We start from the raw sequence: 18,046 nt of genomic DNA, 5'->3' as shown, positions 1-18,046 counted from the left end.
CCTACATTTGTAAAGGCTAGAAACTTAGAAACTTAAGACTTTCCTCTAAAAAAGAGAGATTCTCAAGTAATAATCAAGCCTCAGCAATGGGAATTTTAAATTAAATAAACATTGTGAAACTTTCAAATAATGACAATAGAGGCATATTGTGCTTCATCTCTAGAGTAAGAAGACCGTGTCAGACTGCAATGTCTCCGCTCTTCTGAGCACACACACCATCCATCCCTCGCAAAGTGAACCTACCCAACATGCCTACTCAGTGTAGAATTTACACAGTGAAGAGATTGCCCTCAGAGAAGCAACGGCCATGAAGATCAGGAATTGTTGCATTCGTTGTATCACGTCCCTGGTGACTAACGAATGAAGTCACAATTCTCCTTCAGACAACTAAAAAAAGGATCCTGCCAAAAAGTCACATGATGAAGCTGTAAATTTATCTAGTCTATCATACCAGAGTTCAGATTGTAGCATAGGTCGCCCGTGCTTGTGAGATGACAGTTTTACACAATGTGGATGTATAAAACAAGTACCTATGACATTGTGCAGATGAAAGGCGCTATAAAACTTCATTAGATTGGAAGCCATCCAACTGTTGCCCATTAGAGAGTGAATTCAATAGACAAGTAGCTTTGCCAGTACAATGCTTCTTCACAGCCAGGTGCTTTATGAATTCAAAGTCAACCCTTATCTTACTTTCCACAGAATTAGACTTTCAAGTACCAAAGACAGACTTTGATGCCCCTTGAAAGCCTGCAGAGTTATTTTCTGCACAGAAGAGATCACCACAGAACAGGGCCTCCGATGGCAGCCAGGGAAAAGGCAGAGAAATAAATACATACTGCCCACATTCTGCCACAACGGTCCCAGACTTGCTATGACTGCCAAAGAAGCAATAGCAGGCTGTTTTTCACAGATACTCTGAACCTTGCCCTTGTGCAAGCTCAAGAAGTACATTATATGTATACCTCCTCCCTGTTGTATGCATCCTGCGTTCTCCTCTTTGTTGTTTTACTGTCCTGAAGTATCCATAGCTCATACAAGCTAGTTAAAAACCAAACAGGAGCTAAAAACAGTTAAGTCTGCAAGTTTTTCTTTACAAAGAACGTGGTTTAAGGATTAAGCACAACGTCAAGGACTAAAAAGACCAGTCTCGCTTTATACCACAGAAAATCCAGTTCTCCTGGCCTGGAGCTCCTGCACTGTACACTGTAAATGAAAAGGAAAGGACAGTATCTTTGTGGAGGAACTTATATAAAGCTTTTTACATCTGCCTCTTACATATCCATGTAGAACTGGGTATGTTAATAACTGTAAGCAGTTATCTGAAATGATGAAGAAAAGCTTTGATTTTCCAATAGCAAGTGCTAAACCTCACAATTTTCATTTATGGTATCCACAGCACCATTTAATGTATTTTGTGTGCTGTTTGCAAACACTTACTGCTATGCAAACTCTTCTGGAACCTGCAGCTTCTAACGTGCGAGCAGGTATACGCTGCATTTCCACTGAGCCTATCGAAAATGAATGCACACAACTGCAAACACCTCACCTTGGAAAGCTGTGCTGACTAGGAACAATCCAGCTGAAAAACTACGCTTTGTTGATAATAAAGTAACCTTTCCCTCACAGACAACCCTGCTAGAGGCCTTTGACAAATTGTCCTGGTTTGAGAGACACACAATTAATTTTTCAGTAATTTTACTTTTCAGTAAGGTCTCTCCTAATGTTTGGGAAAACTGCACTTTTAGAAGATTGTAGTGTCTGGATTTGTGAAAATACTTACTTTATAGTCAGCTACAGTGTGTAGGCTTCGAGGTCTCAAGTGTTTCTCAGCTCGCCAGCTGCAGCGATAAGGAGGAGCTAGAGCCAAGCACTTGACCCGAGCTGCCAACAGGATTATTTCCCACCACGAACGTCCCATTCAATATAAATTATGAACTTTTCTGAGGCGTCTCTCTCTCTCCCTCGATCCCGAGAACTTCCCGTCCCAGTGCCGGACCCCTGAGCACAGGGGCCAAATACCACCGCCACTTTCAGCCCACAAACACGTTTACGGTGGAGTGACATAACCTCCCGCTCCGGAGTGGATGTAGGGGACAGGAGGCCCAGCCCAGCGCCTCCCGGGCGGAAGCAACGGGAACCACGACCAGCCCGGAGACCTCCATCCCCGCCGCCTTATGCAGCCCCGCTCTTTTTACCACAGCCGCGAGCTGGCGCCGCGAGGATGGGTGGGGGTGGAGAGGGAAGAATACCCGATTGCCATTGGCTGCCGCGGTGGCGCACGCGCGGCCCCGCCCTTCGAGAAGGTTCTGAGGCGGGACCCCTGAGGGCGGGCGGGGGAAGCTTCACCGGGGGTCGCGCTTCGTTTCTGAGGCGGAGCGCCCTCCTCTGTTCTGGGTGGTTTCGGAAACGTGCGTTTTCGTAAAAAAAAAAGAAAAGACTTTCTTGTCCGTCACCCGATTCTGCGAGAGAAGCTCTTAACAGGCAGCCCAGCGCTGGCAGTCCAATTGTTAGAGGCCTCCTCCAATTCTAATGCTTTGACTATTGAGTAGGGGCAAGACATCTTCAGAACTGGTTCTCCAGGGAAGCAACTGGGCACCATGCTCCCTCCAGGCTAGGAGAGGCCCTGGGCAGGCACCATCCCCAGCCTCATCCCCTCCTCCTGGGGCTTTGAAGGTGGCCTCAGTGCTAAGGCCCATATTTAGTTACCGGTGATTTCTCAGTTATAGGATAGCTCTTGCCACAAAAACTGTTTATTCTGGCAAGTCACACACGGCTGAAGCAAGGAAGGCATTTCTAATGTTGCAAGGTCACGGCAGGAGAACACAGGTTTAAGATCACACATCTAATCCCATACACAGCATATTAATACCACACAGCAATTCAAAGGCTATTAGCTTTATTAACAAGTAATGAAGCATACACAGGTACAAACTCTAAAGAACAAATCCCGTGTGCCACTATTTCCCCACCCCAAATCACTCCCTTCAAATGAAAATTTATTGAAGAAGGATTATGTATTTCACAAATATCTACTGCAGGAAGGGTTGTGTGTTCTGGGAGGGCATCCAGGTTTCCTCCTGTCAGCTTTCCCTGGCAGCAGCTGAGAGGTTACCTGACTGCTTCCAGCACTATTCACAGAAGAAATCAATGTCCTGAAAAAGAGAGTCAAAAGGAAAGATGTTTTGAGATTACTGAAGGATTAATGTACCTTTATCACCTCCCAAAGGCACATGAGTAGATGCAAACACAGAATACACTATCATATACTCAAAGTACACCATAATATACTCAAATTATGTTCTCAGTAAATAAATTAACTTCACAGAATCCTCAAAAAGAAAAAAGGTCCGTTGTCTCCTTTTGCATAGTGGGGATGGTTTGTTCCTGCCATCATTTTTTAAAGTGAATTAGGCAATACCATCATCTCTCTTCATTTCAAATGATCCCTTTATCTCCCTTTTTTGTTTTGTATTCCCACATCCATACCTGGATTTATTAGCCATATGTAACCCTTTATCATTAACAGTTCCTAATCACACATGAAAAGGATGCCTTGAGCAGACTGAGGCTATGTGATACACTGGCTGTGGAGAAATGTGACTAGGAAATAAATGCCAGTATTTTGCTTGAAATCTTCCAGCATGGGCTAGACTTCCACAGCATATTGCTTTAATCGCATTTCCTGCTATTATTTTATATGGCTATGTAGATCTCTGTTCTGTTGCAGGGAATTATCACACCATGGTGCTCAAACTGTACAATGTTTACATTAGACCAGTCTAATCACATATAGCTGTCCGCTGGAAGCAGAAGACAGGGAGCTGATCCAGAACAGGTGCTTACTGGTAATGAAAGTATTCTCATTTTGACCAGCAAACAGCCAATTTTAAGCGATCGAGGGAAAGCAGGCAATCCAACACTGCTTTGTAGCACACAGTCTATTGTGTTGACTCTGTTGTATTCAGTGTGATTCAATGGTTCAGAAGTAGCAGCACTGGGAGGGGGAGTGGGAGAAATCGCCTAAGATTTATTTCTCAAACAGCAACCAACCGGCATAGAGTACCCAGAGTTGCACAAAAGGATGTTGAGAGAAGTTCACAGACTGAAACGTTTATTAAGTAGGGTCTGTAGCTGATGGCATAGAGATTTCAACAGTGAAAGTTACTTTTTTGGGGGGAATAAAAATAAAAGGAGGGTCAGAGACACAGAGGCCCCCAGGCTGATGTCCTCTTTCAGGCTTCACTCCACTGCAGCAAGCACCCCCCATAGCACTCCCCATCAAGCTCCCTATCAGTTGTTCCTCCACGCAATGCCATTTCTGTGCACCACCCAGGTACTGCATGGAGATTAACCATTAAGCTTTGGGCATCATCAGGTCTCCTGAAATAAATGGCACCCCCTTACCAAGACAGCCCATCGTAACACCTATACTGGGCTTTGCAGGGGCAAGGGTGCAGCGTCAGCTCCTCAAGGCCCCATTTGCAACATACAGTTGAGAGCACTAGAATAAGGAACGTATCTGTATTGCCCTTTGTTTTTGTTGCAAAGCCTCTGTGTAGGGAGAATGTGAAGTAAGGGCGAAACGACTGTGAAAGTCTGTGTCGTCATTTTGCAAATGAAAATTAGTTTCCAATTAAAGTTTTGCATTGCTGCCCGACAACAGCCCATTCTGGACCCCAAGTCAGCCTGCAGGCTAAAATATCGCTTTAACCTACCTCTGCTTCTAGTTGAGCTTGCTGTGCAGCAGACTGGCTGTCATATTGCTGAGAAAAGAGCTTAGAAACGTATTTTAGTCATTCTTTCCTGTTCTTTGGCTAATTAATTGCTGCAATGCTTCTGGGCCAAATTCAGAACAACCTAATGTAGTGTCAAGGAAAGCAATCACTTACCCAAGATTCGCATTTCCTCAAATAAAGCTTGTTTGACACATTATAATGCAAATCCTAGCAGCTATTAACACAAAACAAAATTCTTCCTTTCACTTATTCCCTCTGTGTTAACGAAACCCATCTAGTAATCTGGACCTGGGATTAAAAACTCCAATATGGACTTCAGGATTGAAGCACTAATTGTTGTATTTTGCCATATGCTTCAAAACTGCATATAGCGAAATATTCACTATTGATGAATGTTGTTACTGTAAACCTACCCCTCGATTTGTTTTTAAGCATAGGAATAAGCTACCAGTAAGCTTTAGTTGCAAGCCAAACCATACCAGCCTCTGAGAAAGGACCCTCCTCTTGCACTCCTCTGTGAAATGTTTCAGATGTTCAGTAAAATCATGAGTTGTTTGGTGTATGAGACGCTAGATAATCAGGGACAATCATCCTTTCAGAAATACAGCCTACTTACTCACCACTAACCTCTTTCCAAAATTTCTAATTCAGCATTTTCACATACTAATAACTTTGTTATGAGAAAGGTTTCAGTAAATCGGAAGTTCTGCATGACAGTGTCCATCTATATATACAATTAACAGAAAGTGCACTTGTACATGTTACTAAACTAAAGCACACATCCAGACTCTAAGAAGAGAGCTTTGGGTAAAACTTCTGTGACCTTTAAGGAATACTATTCAAATCAAGAGAAACTCTAATAGAATTGAGCCCTTAATGCAGCATTCTCAATGTCTGCAATATCAGAGCTTATGTTAGGGATTTTATTGAGGCTATTTGCCTGTGTAAAGGCCCAAAGATTGGATCCCTAAGCATCTGTGATATGCTACAATCAACTGCCACAATTATGATTTGTTTTTACAGCAAATTAGCATTAAACAGCCAAGTATAATTATGTAGCCAGCTGGGCTTTTGCAAATTCCTTACCGTTGTAGGAATAGTCTTATTTGCTTCTTGATAGACATGTTGTTCTGAGACTAAACTGCTGGGGAAATAACCAACTGTCCCCATATGGTCTTCATACTGTTCTCCATAAACCTTCAAGCAAGGAGATGTATAATTAGGTACCTTGAAACAGTCCTCATCTGGTTTGAGCTAGTTCGCAATTTAGTCAAAAGCAGTTACTAATAGTGTTTCTAACTCTGGTCTTAGATTTCCTAGTTTCCAATTAGCTGGCGCATGAAATGAACCATTAACACAAGTTCTAAGTAAATTAACACCGCCTATAGTTTATCTGGATTTTTTTTTTTTTTATAAATGCAGCTTCCCTTAGCTTTTTATCACAGTTCGTCATAAAACCCTTACATTTTTCTCCTCCGTAGTTTCAGCAAGCAGCCACAGAAAAGGACTGTTGGGCCCTTCTGTTAAGGTTCAGTTTCTAATTACCATAAGTTATTGGAGATATTTCATAAAACAAAAAAGTAAATATTAAAACCCTCAAAACTCCTCAATCTGTTTAAGTATAAACATTCACTTTGAAAACTAAGTTGCTGACTTAAAACCCACAATGGCTCAGCATTAGCATCCATTTCTTGATAGAAATGCATGTTAACCTACTTCTGCTTTGCTCGTATAAACAAGAATCTCCTCTTACACTTCCAGCCCAGAATTCTCCAGAGTCTTTTTCTTTCACTAGTTTTGAGTAAACATAAATCAACTGCCCTTTTTTAATATTAATGAATCTGCAGTCTGGAGCATTATAATCCTCTTCTGCTCTGGCAAGGGAAATAGTGTCTAGAAAAAAAAAAACAAACAACAAAAAACCACAAAAACGAGGTGGACAAATTTAAATACAGATACACTTTTACAGAGAGAAATATAACTATATACGCGTGTGTCTGTTTGCACAAGTAAAACTATTTCTACAGACAAGAGTAGGTTACCTTGAAATTAATAAAAGTCAAGAATTTGTCCTGCTCATTTTATTATTCTCCAGCAAGCAGACTAACGGCTTAAGAATCTGCCATTTCATCATAGTGGAAATTATAATTCTCTCTGCACTTGTCTTTCACTTGAGTGAAAAATGTCCCTTGCAAACCCCTTTTTGCAGTAAAACTGAGTGTGACATTCCACATAAAACCCTCCCACTCTGCTTTTAAAGTTGACGAACCACTGCAAATATAATAGAGCTAAATAAGCAGAATAGCTTTCCCCTCACACTACAGCATCCAAACTCTGCATTTTTGAGACTTTTGAGACTCTATTCTCAAAATTTAAACAAAATTACTTACAGACACAGTTGTCATCAGCACACAGCTTCTTGCTGGCAAGCTTGTCCATAAAAATTCCAGTTACAAGAGGACACGTTAATCCGAGACACAAAAGGAGAACACCCAAATAAACATGTTGTGCCATTTTTCTTCCCAGCAGCACTTGCCGAATGCGTGCCAGGTCCAGCGATCCCTGTCTTTTATGGAAGAGGCAGACACCTGGACAAACACGCCGGGCCAATGGGAAGAGGTCAGGGCGACATTCCACCCCACCAGAGGAGCCGTAGGCAGGAGGAAGACATCAGAGTCCACTCACAAACCCGTATCTCCTCCCAAAGCCATTCTACATTAACATTTCAGTCAGCAACTGTATTATACAAACATTTTAAGCCTTCCTGTAGTAGCCTGTAGTCTTAATTTTACCTCAAGCAGAGTTTGAGAACAAAAATTAAGTCAGACCCTGGTAAGCAGCAAAGGAAATTACATCCTTCCAAATCCTCAAGTTCTTCATTTTCACAAATGCTCACCGAGCAGTGTGAAATCTTCACTGAGCCGTAAACCCTCAGTGGCAGAGATTCCCCTGGTACGGTCTACAGAAAGGACCTCCTAGGACCGTAACAGATGGACGCAAACGTACACAAACCATCACGGAGTTGAAACCCAATAAAAAGGGCTCTGCAGGTCAGCAATTTAAATTTGAAGTCTAAAAGGCTCAAGTGCTGCATACTTGTACAGGCAAGATCCCCTCCACAGGGAGACACAGTTGAGAGCAGAACACACGGGTTGTGCCAGGACAGCAACCGTTTCACTTCTATTTACATACCTGAACTCTGCAGAGGGTTTGCAGATGCAAGACGCTGAACAACTTACAGTGGCACGGGTATTCCATCATCTGAATAAAACACTGCAGCCTTTGAAGGAATTTTTGCACCCACATGTTTAGAACAGTTACAACTCGCAATACTACATCTGATTACTTCACTGCATTCCATGTATTTCATGTCGCACGAGACCTGTAAACTTTTTTGACGAACGGAAAAAGAGTTCACCAAACCAAAACCCAAACCCAGAAGCATTAGGTTGGGCATTTTGAAAAAATCTGCCTAAAACCAGATCATCAGGCTCATCTGCACTGTCTTTGTGAAGAGCTAGAGAGCCCTTCCTAAACCATTTCTTAAAATCACTGGTAATAGGGCTGGAAAGAGCAGAAGAGAAGACAACAGATAAACTTTTATGTTTCTTCTGTGGACCTGCTTCTACTACCAGCCACCATTAGAAAGTCAAAACCAAGTTAACAACAGTGCTGTCAATCTGTAATCACTATCTATCCATACCTGGAAAAAAAAACCCCACTAATGATAATTTCTTTTTTCTTAAGTGACATAATTATCCTTGTTGAAAAGCGGCTATTCCCTGATAATGAAACTGAGGATTGAGTGTTTTGTTTATTCTGAATATGCTGCCATCTAGCATTCCTGCTCATGCTTTTTGCTCTGAAAAGACAGCTACTTATCCTGCACTCACTTCCGAGACGTGAAAGTCACCTAAGAAGTAGTTAAACCAATATACTGAATAAGCCCTACAAGCCTAACAGATCAGTAAGACAGATTCGAGGAAAAACATGGCTTGAAACCAGCACAAACTGCTTTTATTTTATAAAAAGATTAGTATTTCAACACAAATATGTACTATCCAATAGATCCGTCGAAATCCTACGTCTGTGTGTTGTGGCAACTTTACAAGTCTTAAGTTTTCTGCAGAGAACAGCAAACGTGAGCCGATCAAAGTATCATCGTATTAAAAACCCCCAACTATCTGCAGAAGTCCTTTACAGGAGCATCTGGTTATTTCTTCGCATAAGTGATCTTCATGGCATGAGACGGAGTGATCTTGAATCCTTGGAGAGCATCTCGAGCAGCTCCTGCTTGATTCTCATTTTCAAACTCCACAAATGCAATGTCATGTCGCCCAGGCACTAAGCGGACTTCTTTGAATCCAGGAAACCTTTAAAATAAAGTGAGAGCGTCAGATAAGATTTCCTAGTTTGATAATACATCTCTCTTCACTAGCCACAAGACCTTACCGGAAGCATCTAACAGTATATTTACTACTAATAAAAGATTCAAATTGAAAGGTTTTACATGTCCAGTCCTTTGACCCATGCCTCAATTAAGGATCACTGCATGGAAGCAATTTAATCAGTCTTGCGCACATATGGAAGCAACTAGGCTTCCATATTTTTATAGTCTTAAAACTGCTCCTGCTGTTGTGAAGTCTTTAATATTACAGTCACTAGCTTATATCTGGTGCAGACTGATAGTAAATAACTTACACAGTCAAGACCAGCTACAAAATAAATAAATAAATACACAAATCAGATTTCCTTTCTGCACTAAGTCATCCGAACCAACATCTGCAATCTTGGCAGTAAGACAAAGAACTGAAATACCTTCAGAAATTTTCATTTCTAAAAAGTCAGCTTGCCAACTGAGAAAAAGCATACAGATAACAGAAGAATTCAAAGGAGAAGTCCTTTCTATTCAAGACTTACTGGTTGAATAACATGGACAGCATCATCTCATTTGTTTCCTCAGGCAAGTTATTAAGGAAAAGGATATAGTTTGGTGGGTTATCAGGCACCTGCAACAACAGAAAATCAAAGCTCAGAAGATTATACGCAGCTATCTGTTCCTCTTGATCTGTCTGCACGATTATTTGAACCAAGACTCATGTGTCCTTAGTTTTGCTCATCACGCTGCTAGTTGGACTCGAGTATACCTTCACGCAATATGCAGACATAGCCCCTTGGTTCTTTTACACTGATATATTAATTTGGAAAGGCTCTTACTTCCAAAAAAAACCAGTAACATACTGCCTTGTATGTCATATTTAAACTTGACAACTCAACAGCTGGTACTGCAGTACCCTCAGCGCTGCCGAGGAGGGATCCAGGTGCCTGAACACCGGCTGTCTAAGACACCTGAGTGGCAGTGGAAGAACCCATGAAAGACTTGCACCCTTCTGGAACAGCACTTGGAGGCCAAGATAAATACCCTGTTCATCTACAGTAGCACTGAAATACTGAACATCTTTGGGCAACTAAAACCTACAAAACATGTATGGTTTTACTACAGTGTTCTATTCAAATTTATTAATTAGAAACCCCATTAGATTTTAAACTTTAAGAGTCTTTATCTAACAGATTTGTCTGCTAATATGAATTTGTAGAAACCCGCAAGGCTGAGTAGACAGTTCGTTGATGCTGAACTGAAAGGTTAGAACCTTCCTAAGTCATCAACGAAATTACTACAATGAAGAGGAACTGGACACCACAACTTCAAATGTTCTAATAGTGGTGCCAACTTAATGCCTCAGGAGAACAATTTCCTTCAGCTGGTGGAAATATTCCAGGCAGTGCCAACAGAAAATAAACTTCTGAAGTTCAAGCAAACACCTAAAAAACTCAGTTGTGCTTCAATGCAAACCGACATACACATATCATGCCTGAAAGAATACTCAGACTGGGAGCAAGAAGTTTTCCCCTGTGGATTATGCATGCAATTCTCAATGATTATTTAAGAAATGCAGGGCGGGCAAAGATATTCTTCTCTAGTATTTGGCCTCCTGCAGAGCCTGGCTCTTTCGTACCTCTACTTCTAAAACACATGAAGCATAGAGAGCTGGTGCTACATCCCCACACAGTCCTTTGGAAAATTAGACAACATATGAGAAAAAAAAGTAACAGTGAGCAGAGGACCCCCCCAGACTCCTGAAAGGAAGCTTTTTAGGCAGATATTCTGGCACCCTGTGTAGTCATCTTTCTCCTTTTCTATTACTACAACAAAGTTAGTTAAAGGGAATTTATTAACAATGAAAAAAAATTATTTACGAATCTTTCAACTTATAAGCACAGTCCAAATCTAAGAAACAAGTGAGATCTGTTAATAGTGCATTTTTCTCTATAATGCTGAGAAACTATAGGTTTTCATTTCATATCAAGCACGTACAGTAAAAGTGTGATTTCTTTTGTTTACTGTGATTTAGCTGTTAAAGACAAATGTATCGCAGAACAAAAAGGAAGCTGTAAAATATATCCTCGAGTTTCCATGTGTAACAAACTATTATTGATAGAGAATGATTTTAAACATTAGTGCTTTCAGTCTCACACACACACACACAAAAAGCATTACCTGCTGATTCTGTGCTGCAGTCCCTGGGGCACTGGCTGAATTTTGTGTTGCTCCCTAGTAAATAAGTACAAAATACTTTTATAAAGGTGTTCTGTTAGAAATATATAAGCACACATCACCATGTTTCTCTACAACTCAAGAAGTATGTTAAGGTTTCTTTAAGCTACAGCCCAAGGAACGCTTGTTGCTTTTGAGATATCTCCTGAAGGGAAACACAGAGCACATTAATTTTGTTGAACTTCAAAACCAGGCAATGAAAGACAAAAACATCAGCACTATCTGATCTCACTAATGGCTGAATCAGCAGATACAGCAAATCGCTATTTCTCAACATTATAAATTTTAATTTAATAGACAGGAAGGAAGTAGTTTTGAAAATGAAGACCTAGACAGGACATACCTAATAGGAGAAAAACAAGTGTTATCACTGAGGACTCCAGTTTAGCAAAGATAACTAAAGCTCTTACTGTTATAGGTGGTAGCAATTATATCTTCCAAAGATATTTGTATATAATGATTGACTTTTTTTAATAAATCCTGAGAAATCTGAATATTCTACTTAGAAAATGTTACTTTCTATGAACGCTCTTATTTCTTCTTGATACCAATTTGTGCCTTAGCAGGAAGCGTAGTTAAATAACACAAGATTCAAACTTTATGCTTTGATGGTTTTTGCTATACTTCACCACGTAAATTACTAAATGTTGTTAGTTTAGGCCAGACCACCCTTAGTGGAGATACATCCCAAGGCAACTCCTTTTCATCTACCTGTAAATGAATTATCTTGCTCCCATTTATCATTCTTCAGTGCTTACAGAGCAAGTAAGGCACTAAAACACCAAAGGGAAAAGCTTGTTGAGCACTTGAAGCTGGCATTGAAGACAAGTGCACACACACATCTTTTTGTCTTTTTTAAAAAAGAGGTTAGTTTCTGCTTTGGTTTACTGTACCTTTGCCCTAAAAATAAAAAAGAAAAAAAAAAAGAGGAACAGCAAGGACTATATTATCAGCCCCCTCTCCTTCAACTTCTACTGCTCAAGAGCACTAGATATCAATAGACCACAATTTAGGGAACTGAGAAGTACCAAAAGTCAATACTTAGTCCTAAAAAAAAAAATATATTTAAAATAGTTAGTGTTTGTTTGCTTGTTTAGTTTTTACCTTTTTAAATTGAGAAGCAGCTTACCTGGATAACCTTTTTATTTGCTGCATTTGCTGACTGCTCCAGAGATTTGGCCTTCTTCTTTTCCTTCCGTTTTTCCTTGTCAGCAAAAGTGCCACGCATTTTAGAGATGATATCAGAGTCTGTTTTTGCATACTGAATACGCTTTTTAAAAGAAAAAAAAAAAACACAGTACATTTTGCAGTTAATAATACTGAACATTTTGCACCTGTCCTGGTTTCAGCTGGGAAGGATTGCTGCGATTCCAGTAAAAGGAATGTCAATAATACCTATTGTTTTTAGCTGTTGCTATGTGATGTTTATAGTATTCAAGGACTTTTTTCAGCTTCCCACAAAAGCATAGACAGAAGGATGGAATGGCCAGTGAAATACTCCGTGCCATAGATGTTGTGCTCAGTACACAAATGGGGGTTGGTCAGGGCGGGGGTGGACTCCACAATCACTGCTCCGGACAGTGCCAATTCACTAGCCAGTGAGAGTGACTCATGTCATTATTATTATTTTTCCTTTTCTGTTATTGTTTCTATTAGACTGTCTTTATCTTAACCCATGAGTTTTTTCCCCTCCCTTTAGTCCCACCCTTTGGGCGGTGGGGGGAAGTGAGCTGAGTGGTGCTAGTTGCTGGCTGGGGTTAAACCCCAACAGCACCACTTTTATTAACTGTGTTCTACTAAACTGCATTTACACTTTTTTTGCAGGAACTTCTTATATTAAAAATATTGTTATAAACTGTAGGTATGCTTACAGAGTATCTAATCCTCATAATTAATTCTGAGCACAACTAATGAACTCTAAAAAAAAAAAAAAAAAAAAAAAAACAAAAACCCCACACAAACCTAAGATGGTAATTACTAATTCTAAGTCATTGAAATCAGAACCCTATTCATCCAACAGCATCTTTTTAACATCTGTCAAGGTAACATATACCAAGTGATAAAAAGGACACTTGACAAAATTGGCACTAGCTTCTATTAAAAAAATGAGAGGGTTTTTAAATGCCATTTTATGAGGAGTTAAAATTTTACAGTAATTTCTCAGATCTCTACAGAAAACCGAGTTCAGCAAAACTCAGACTTTTTAAACAGAAAGGTAAGTACCTGCCTTAATCCAGACTGGGTTGCCCAAGTTCTGCCAGCAGCACAGTGGTGCTGGTTTCCTGACAAAGGCTGCCCAGTGCACTAGCCAAGGGGGTAAGCAAGTTCAGCTATGAGAACACAGGTGGGCAACGTTATATGTGCACACAATCCTATTGCTTTTACTATAAGAGACTACCTCAATGCAAAATTACACAGCCACTGAAGATGATTTTTTTTTTTTTTAATATTTTTGTTCACTGCTTAGATAGGATATGCATGCTGCAGGCAATGTTCAAAGAGGGAAGTACACCTGAAGGCTTATGAAGCCTTAATCTTTTTATTTCCTATTGAGTTTTACTGAGCACACAACTCTAAGGGTAAACAACAGAACTGAGCTTGCACAATTCCTTGTTGAGAATTTCATTAGAGAATCTGAAAGTGTTAAGGAAAAACCACAAAAACTGCCTGGGCTCAGCACCACAAAAACTGCCTGGGCTCAGCACCACAAAAACTGCCTGGGCTCAGCACCACAAAAACTGCCTGGGCTCTCCTTAATGCTCAAAGCCAGGAGCTGAAAGCCAGTATTAATCATTGAAGTCAAGTGGGCCATTTGCATGTATCATTACACCCCACAAATAGGCACAGAATCAAGAGATGCCTAATTATCCAAACAGACAACGTGTCAACTGTTGTGCTATTCTGCACATTATCAAGTACATTATTAAATCACATTCGATCAACCAGACTGACGTTGTACCGAAATTCTGTTACTTGGTTTGGTGACCTGATGCATGCAGAAGCAGAACTAGCCATCTATTTAAATAAATCTAGTTATTTATTAGGAATAGCAATTAAGGTTACTCTAGATAAATTAACTGAAAGCACCTAATTTCAATAACCTTACAGAATGAATTTAATCGGTTCAACAAAAGACATGATAAGTGAAATAGAACTATTTCAGATCTTAAAAAACCTTTAATCCAGCATAGACAAACATAAAGCCATCCCTTAAGAAACCTAAATGCTAAATTCAGCCTCTGTGTGTGTTTTAGCTCCAGTCCCCCAGCCATCCCTTTAGCTTGCATAGATACATATATTCATCAAGACGTGGTGGACTGAATAACAGTACAATTACAAGTACACGCGATAGTTAATTCACAAAGTGCAAGTACCAAAACACCATATCACACCATGGCATTTTTTTTTTTGTCCTTTAAAAAGCTAACAAAATAACTTACCATTGGTTTCCCATAAAATGGAAAGCCTTGCAGTTGTCTCAAAGCATTGGTAGACGATCCAAGTTCTTTAAATATAACAAAAGCCTGTCCTCTCATCTTCATAGTCTTTAACGCCACAATGTCCACCACATGACCAAACTGTGAGAATAACGCATACAGGGACCTCTTCAGTTCTGTTGACAGTACAACAAAATAGATTGTAACTGGTCACATCCAGATGTCTGCTTCTACAGAGTGCGCTGTCCTCCAGGAGCAATGGCTGTTGCCAGCTCTAGCTCACACAGCGATGCGTTACATGAGTGCACAACGTACGAAAGCCATCAAAGAAGGATGAGAAAATCCATACTATAACATGCAACAGTAAAAAGGTGTGACTTAAAGCAAGAACACAGCAAAATAGTAACTACTTAAAGGCTAATTACATTTGGAAATTTTGTTTGTTACTGTTTAATCAATTCTCTCACACACGTGAATTATTTTTTCATATTCTGGATCTGAATATCTTTTTACATGATCACACTGTATCTTACAGCTGTAACATTTATTTTCATTATTTAAAATCACCTGACTACATGCCAAATTAAACTTTAATCTTATCCAACCAAGCTAAATAAATCCTCTGTATTGTGTAATTGTTCTAACTCACAAATCTTATATTTGAAATTTTTCAGCCACATAATAGCACTGCTTCTTGCTGTCGAGACTCAATAACACTAACCCAGTGGCACTTTCTCAGCCGTGCTCGACCAACCACAGCACTATTTTTTTTTTTTTAAAAAGTTCTCATCAAAACATGTTCCTTGAAAGTAACTTCAAAAACTGTATTTAAAAAAAAAATAAAAATGACACTTGTAAGCTTTACAGGGAATCTGAAAACCTACATTTAAAAACTACAACCACACAATTTCATAACAGAGACTTACTAGTTTATAGGCCACTTTACATGCTACAAACAAAGCCTCAAGCTAAATTATTCAGCAGAATCATCTTGACAAGTCAAGGAATCATTTCTCAAAGCTGTTTGCACTTTCAGATCTCTCCCTAAAGCACTCTGAAGAAACATTTAGGTAATGCTAGTCTGATCCAGCCACTTGGTCCACAAACAATAACAAATACATAACCTTGATCACTTTAAATTACAAGCTAAACATAAGCATTAAGCGGATGATTCCATACAGACATCAAATAAACAGACAGATAAGAACAAGAGATTTTTTTTTTGTAGCACACTGCGAAGAGTTAAAAGTCCTCAGGGTGAAGTAATTTCTCTAGAGAAGGCTGCAGTTAAGTACAAGGCAGCATCTCTAAGAGGATGATGCAAAGCAGGCTTGCTCATGCCATGTTCACTGCTTCCACATGGTGCTAAAACAAATGAGGAGCACACAGATGCTCCCACATGTCAGTGAGCGGGGGCTGCTGCCCACCAAAACGTATGCCAACACGCCTCTTAGCATCCACCAGATAATCTGATTACTGCTGTGATTGCAGTTATCCACTACCAGCAAACCTAGCCTATGCAATTATAGAATCACAGAACAATTTGGGTTGGAAGGGACCTTAAAGACCATCTAGTACCAATTAGTTACAGAACTACAGCAGAGAGGCAATCAGAAGTTTCCTTACAAATACCAGCCCTGGTTTGCAATGTTTGTTGCAACGTTTGCATTGTGCTACGTTTGATGGCAGCAGCTACTGCTTCCTTACAAGCTGCAGATCAAGGGAAGTGATTCCGCTCTGGTGAGACCCAACCTGGAGTGCTGCATCCAGCTCTGGAGCACTCAGCACAGGAAGGACATGGACCTGTTGGAATGGGTCCAGAGGAAGCCATGAAGATGATCAGAGGACTGGAACATCTCTGCTATGAGGACAGGCTGGGAGAATTGGGGTTGTTCAGCCTGGAGAAGAGAAGGCTCCGGGGAGACCTTATAGTCCCTTCCAGTACCTGAAGGGGGCCTACAGGAGAGACGGGGAGGGACTCTTGATCAGGGGGCATAAAGATAGCACAAGGGGTAGTGGTTTTAAACTGAAACAGGGCAGATTTAGATTAGATCGCAGGAAGAAATTCTTTCCTGTGAGGGTGGTGAGACACTGGAACTGGTTGCCCAGAGAAGCTGTGGCTGCCCCATCCCTGGAGGGGTTCAAGGCCAGGTTGGATAGGGCTTTGAGCAACCTGGTCTAGGCCCCTTCCAACCTAACCCATTCTATGATTTTATGACAAGCAGCCAGCTACTAGGTGTCTGCTGCAGAACCGCCATCCGTGCGACGCCTAGGAGCCCCAGCACCACCAAAACGCCAACCCGATGTGACAACACCCGCCGAGTCACAGATACCGATACCTTCTTTCTTGATCTTGTCGTTGATGTTGTTGATGTAGATGGTGTGGTTGGGCCTGATGTCCATCCTCAGCGGCAGCTGCAGACCTGCCTGCGGGCAGAGCACAGGCGGGGAGCCCTTAGCGGCGGCTAGGACACGGGACGAGCCGACGGAGCCAGCAACACCCGGACCCCGCCGCGGGACCTAGAACGGGGGACCCCAGGGCTCCCCCCCACCGTGGGACCTGGGACAGGCCCTTGAAGGCCTGCTCACCCTCCCACCTTACTCCTACTCTCCCCAGGCGGGCAAGCCCGCAGGACGGCAAGACGGGCGCTCCGGGGAGGCAGCCCCACGGCAGCCCGCCATCCCTCCTCCTCCCGCCACCCGGGCCCTACACCGACAACCGGCTCACCTCACCTCCTCCCGCCGATATGGCGGCTGTCTCCTCCCGCCTCACCGGAAACGCGGCGCAGGCAGCAGAGCCGCTCCCGCAGCAATCGATGGGCCGAGCGCCGATTGGCCGAGCGGCGCCTGCGCAGTGGCAGCGGCTGCCCCATGTTGATTGGGTTTGCGGAGGCTTTGTGCTGCTGCTGGCCTGTGCTCCCACAGGTAAAAGGGGAAAGAGTCATAAAGCCCTTCGACAAGCCGCTCGCTTTAAATAAAGCGGGTTAGTAAACTGTGTCGGTTATTACAGGCTGAGAGAGTTGGGGTTGTTCAGCCAGCCATAATAGCAGTGTCCTCTACGTGCTTAGCAAATGATGTCTTTAACCATTCAAGGGTTAAAGTCAAGGGAGGTTATTCTGCCCCTCTACTCCACTCTGGTGAGGCCCCACCTGGAGCACTATGTCCAGCTCTGGGGTCCTCAGCACAGGAAGGACACGGACCTGTTGGAACAGGTCCAGAGGAGGCCAAGAAGATGATCCGAGGGCTGGAGCACC

General features: G+C 41.6%; 2 protein-coding genes across 4 annotated transcripts; both read right to left on the bottom strand.

Annotated features, from left to right (window-relative positions):
• Positions 1–3,131: 3,131 nt before the first annotated feature.
• Positions 3,132–7,253, bottom strand: OTOR (otoraplin). Its single transcript, XM_074150966.1, has 4 exons — positions 7,130–7,253; positions 6,493–6,632; positions 5,826–5,936; positions 3,132–3,155 (listed from the first exon to the last, which is right to left on the bottom strand). The coding sequence occupies exons 1-4, from the start codon at positions 7,251–7,253 to the stop codon at positions 3,132–3,134; spliced, it is 399 nt and encodes a 132-aa protein (XP_074007067.1).
• A 774-nt stretch (positions 7,254–8,027) lies between these two features.
• On the bottom strand, positions 8,028–17,577 carry SNRPB2 (small nuclear ribonucleoprotein polypeptide B2). 3 transcript variants are annotated; one of them, XM_074150421.1, is made up of 7 exons: positions 17,526–17,563; positions 17,132–17,219; positions 14,796–14,933; positions 12,485–12,625; positions 11,299–11,352; positions 9,660–9,748; positions 8,028–9,112 (listed from the first exon to the last, which is right to left on the bottom strand). In XM_074150421.1, the coding sequence occupies exons 3-7, from the start codon at positions 14,895–14,897 to the stop codon at positions 8,953–8,955; spliced, it is 546 nt and encodes a 181-aa protein (XP_074006522.1). In that variant the 5' UTR covers positions 14,898–14,933; positions 17,132–17,219; positions 17,526–17,563; the 3' UTR covers positions 8,028–8,952. The 3 variants fall into 3 exon arrangements, with proteins under 3 accessions (XP_074006522.1, XP_074006521.1, XP_074006520.1); XM_074150420.1 differs by having other exon boundaries at positions 8,036–9,112; positions 14,796–14,968; positions 17,521–17,568; XM_074150419.1 differs by having other exon boundaries at positions 8,732–9,112; positions 14,796–14,968; positions 17,526–17,577.
• Between the last annotated feature and the right edge of the window lie 469 nt (positions 17,578–18,046).

This window comes from Numenius arquata, chromosome 7, assembly GCF_964106895.1.
Source record: "Numenius arquata chromosome 7, bNumArq3.hap1.1, whole genome shotgun sequence".
Classification (NCBI taxonomy): domain Eukaryota; kingdom Metazoa; phylum Chordata; class Aves; order Charadriiformes; family Scolopacidae; genus Numenius; species Numenius arquata.
Note: the sequence above shows the minus strand (reverse complement) of the source record. Positions and strands in the feature narration are given on the sequence as shown.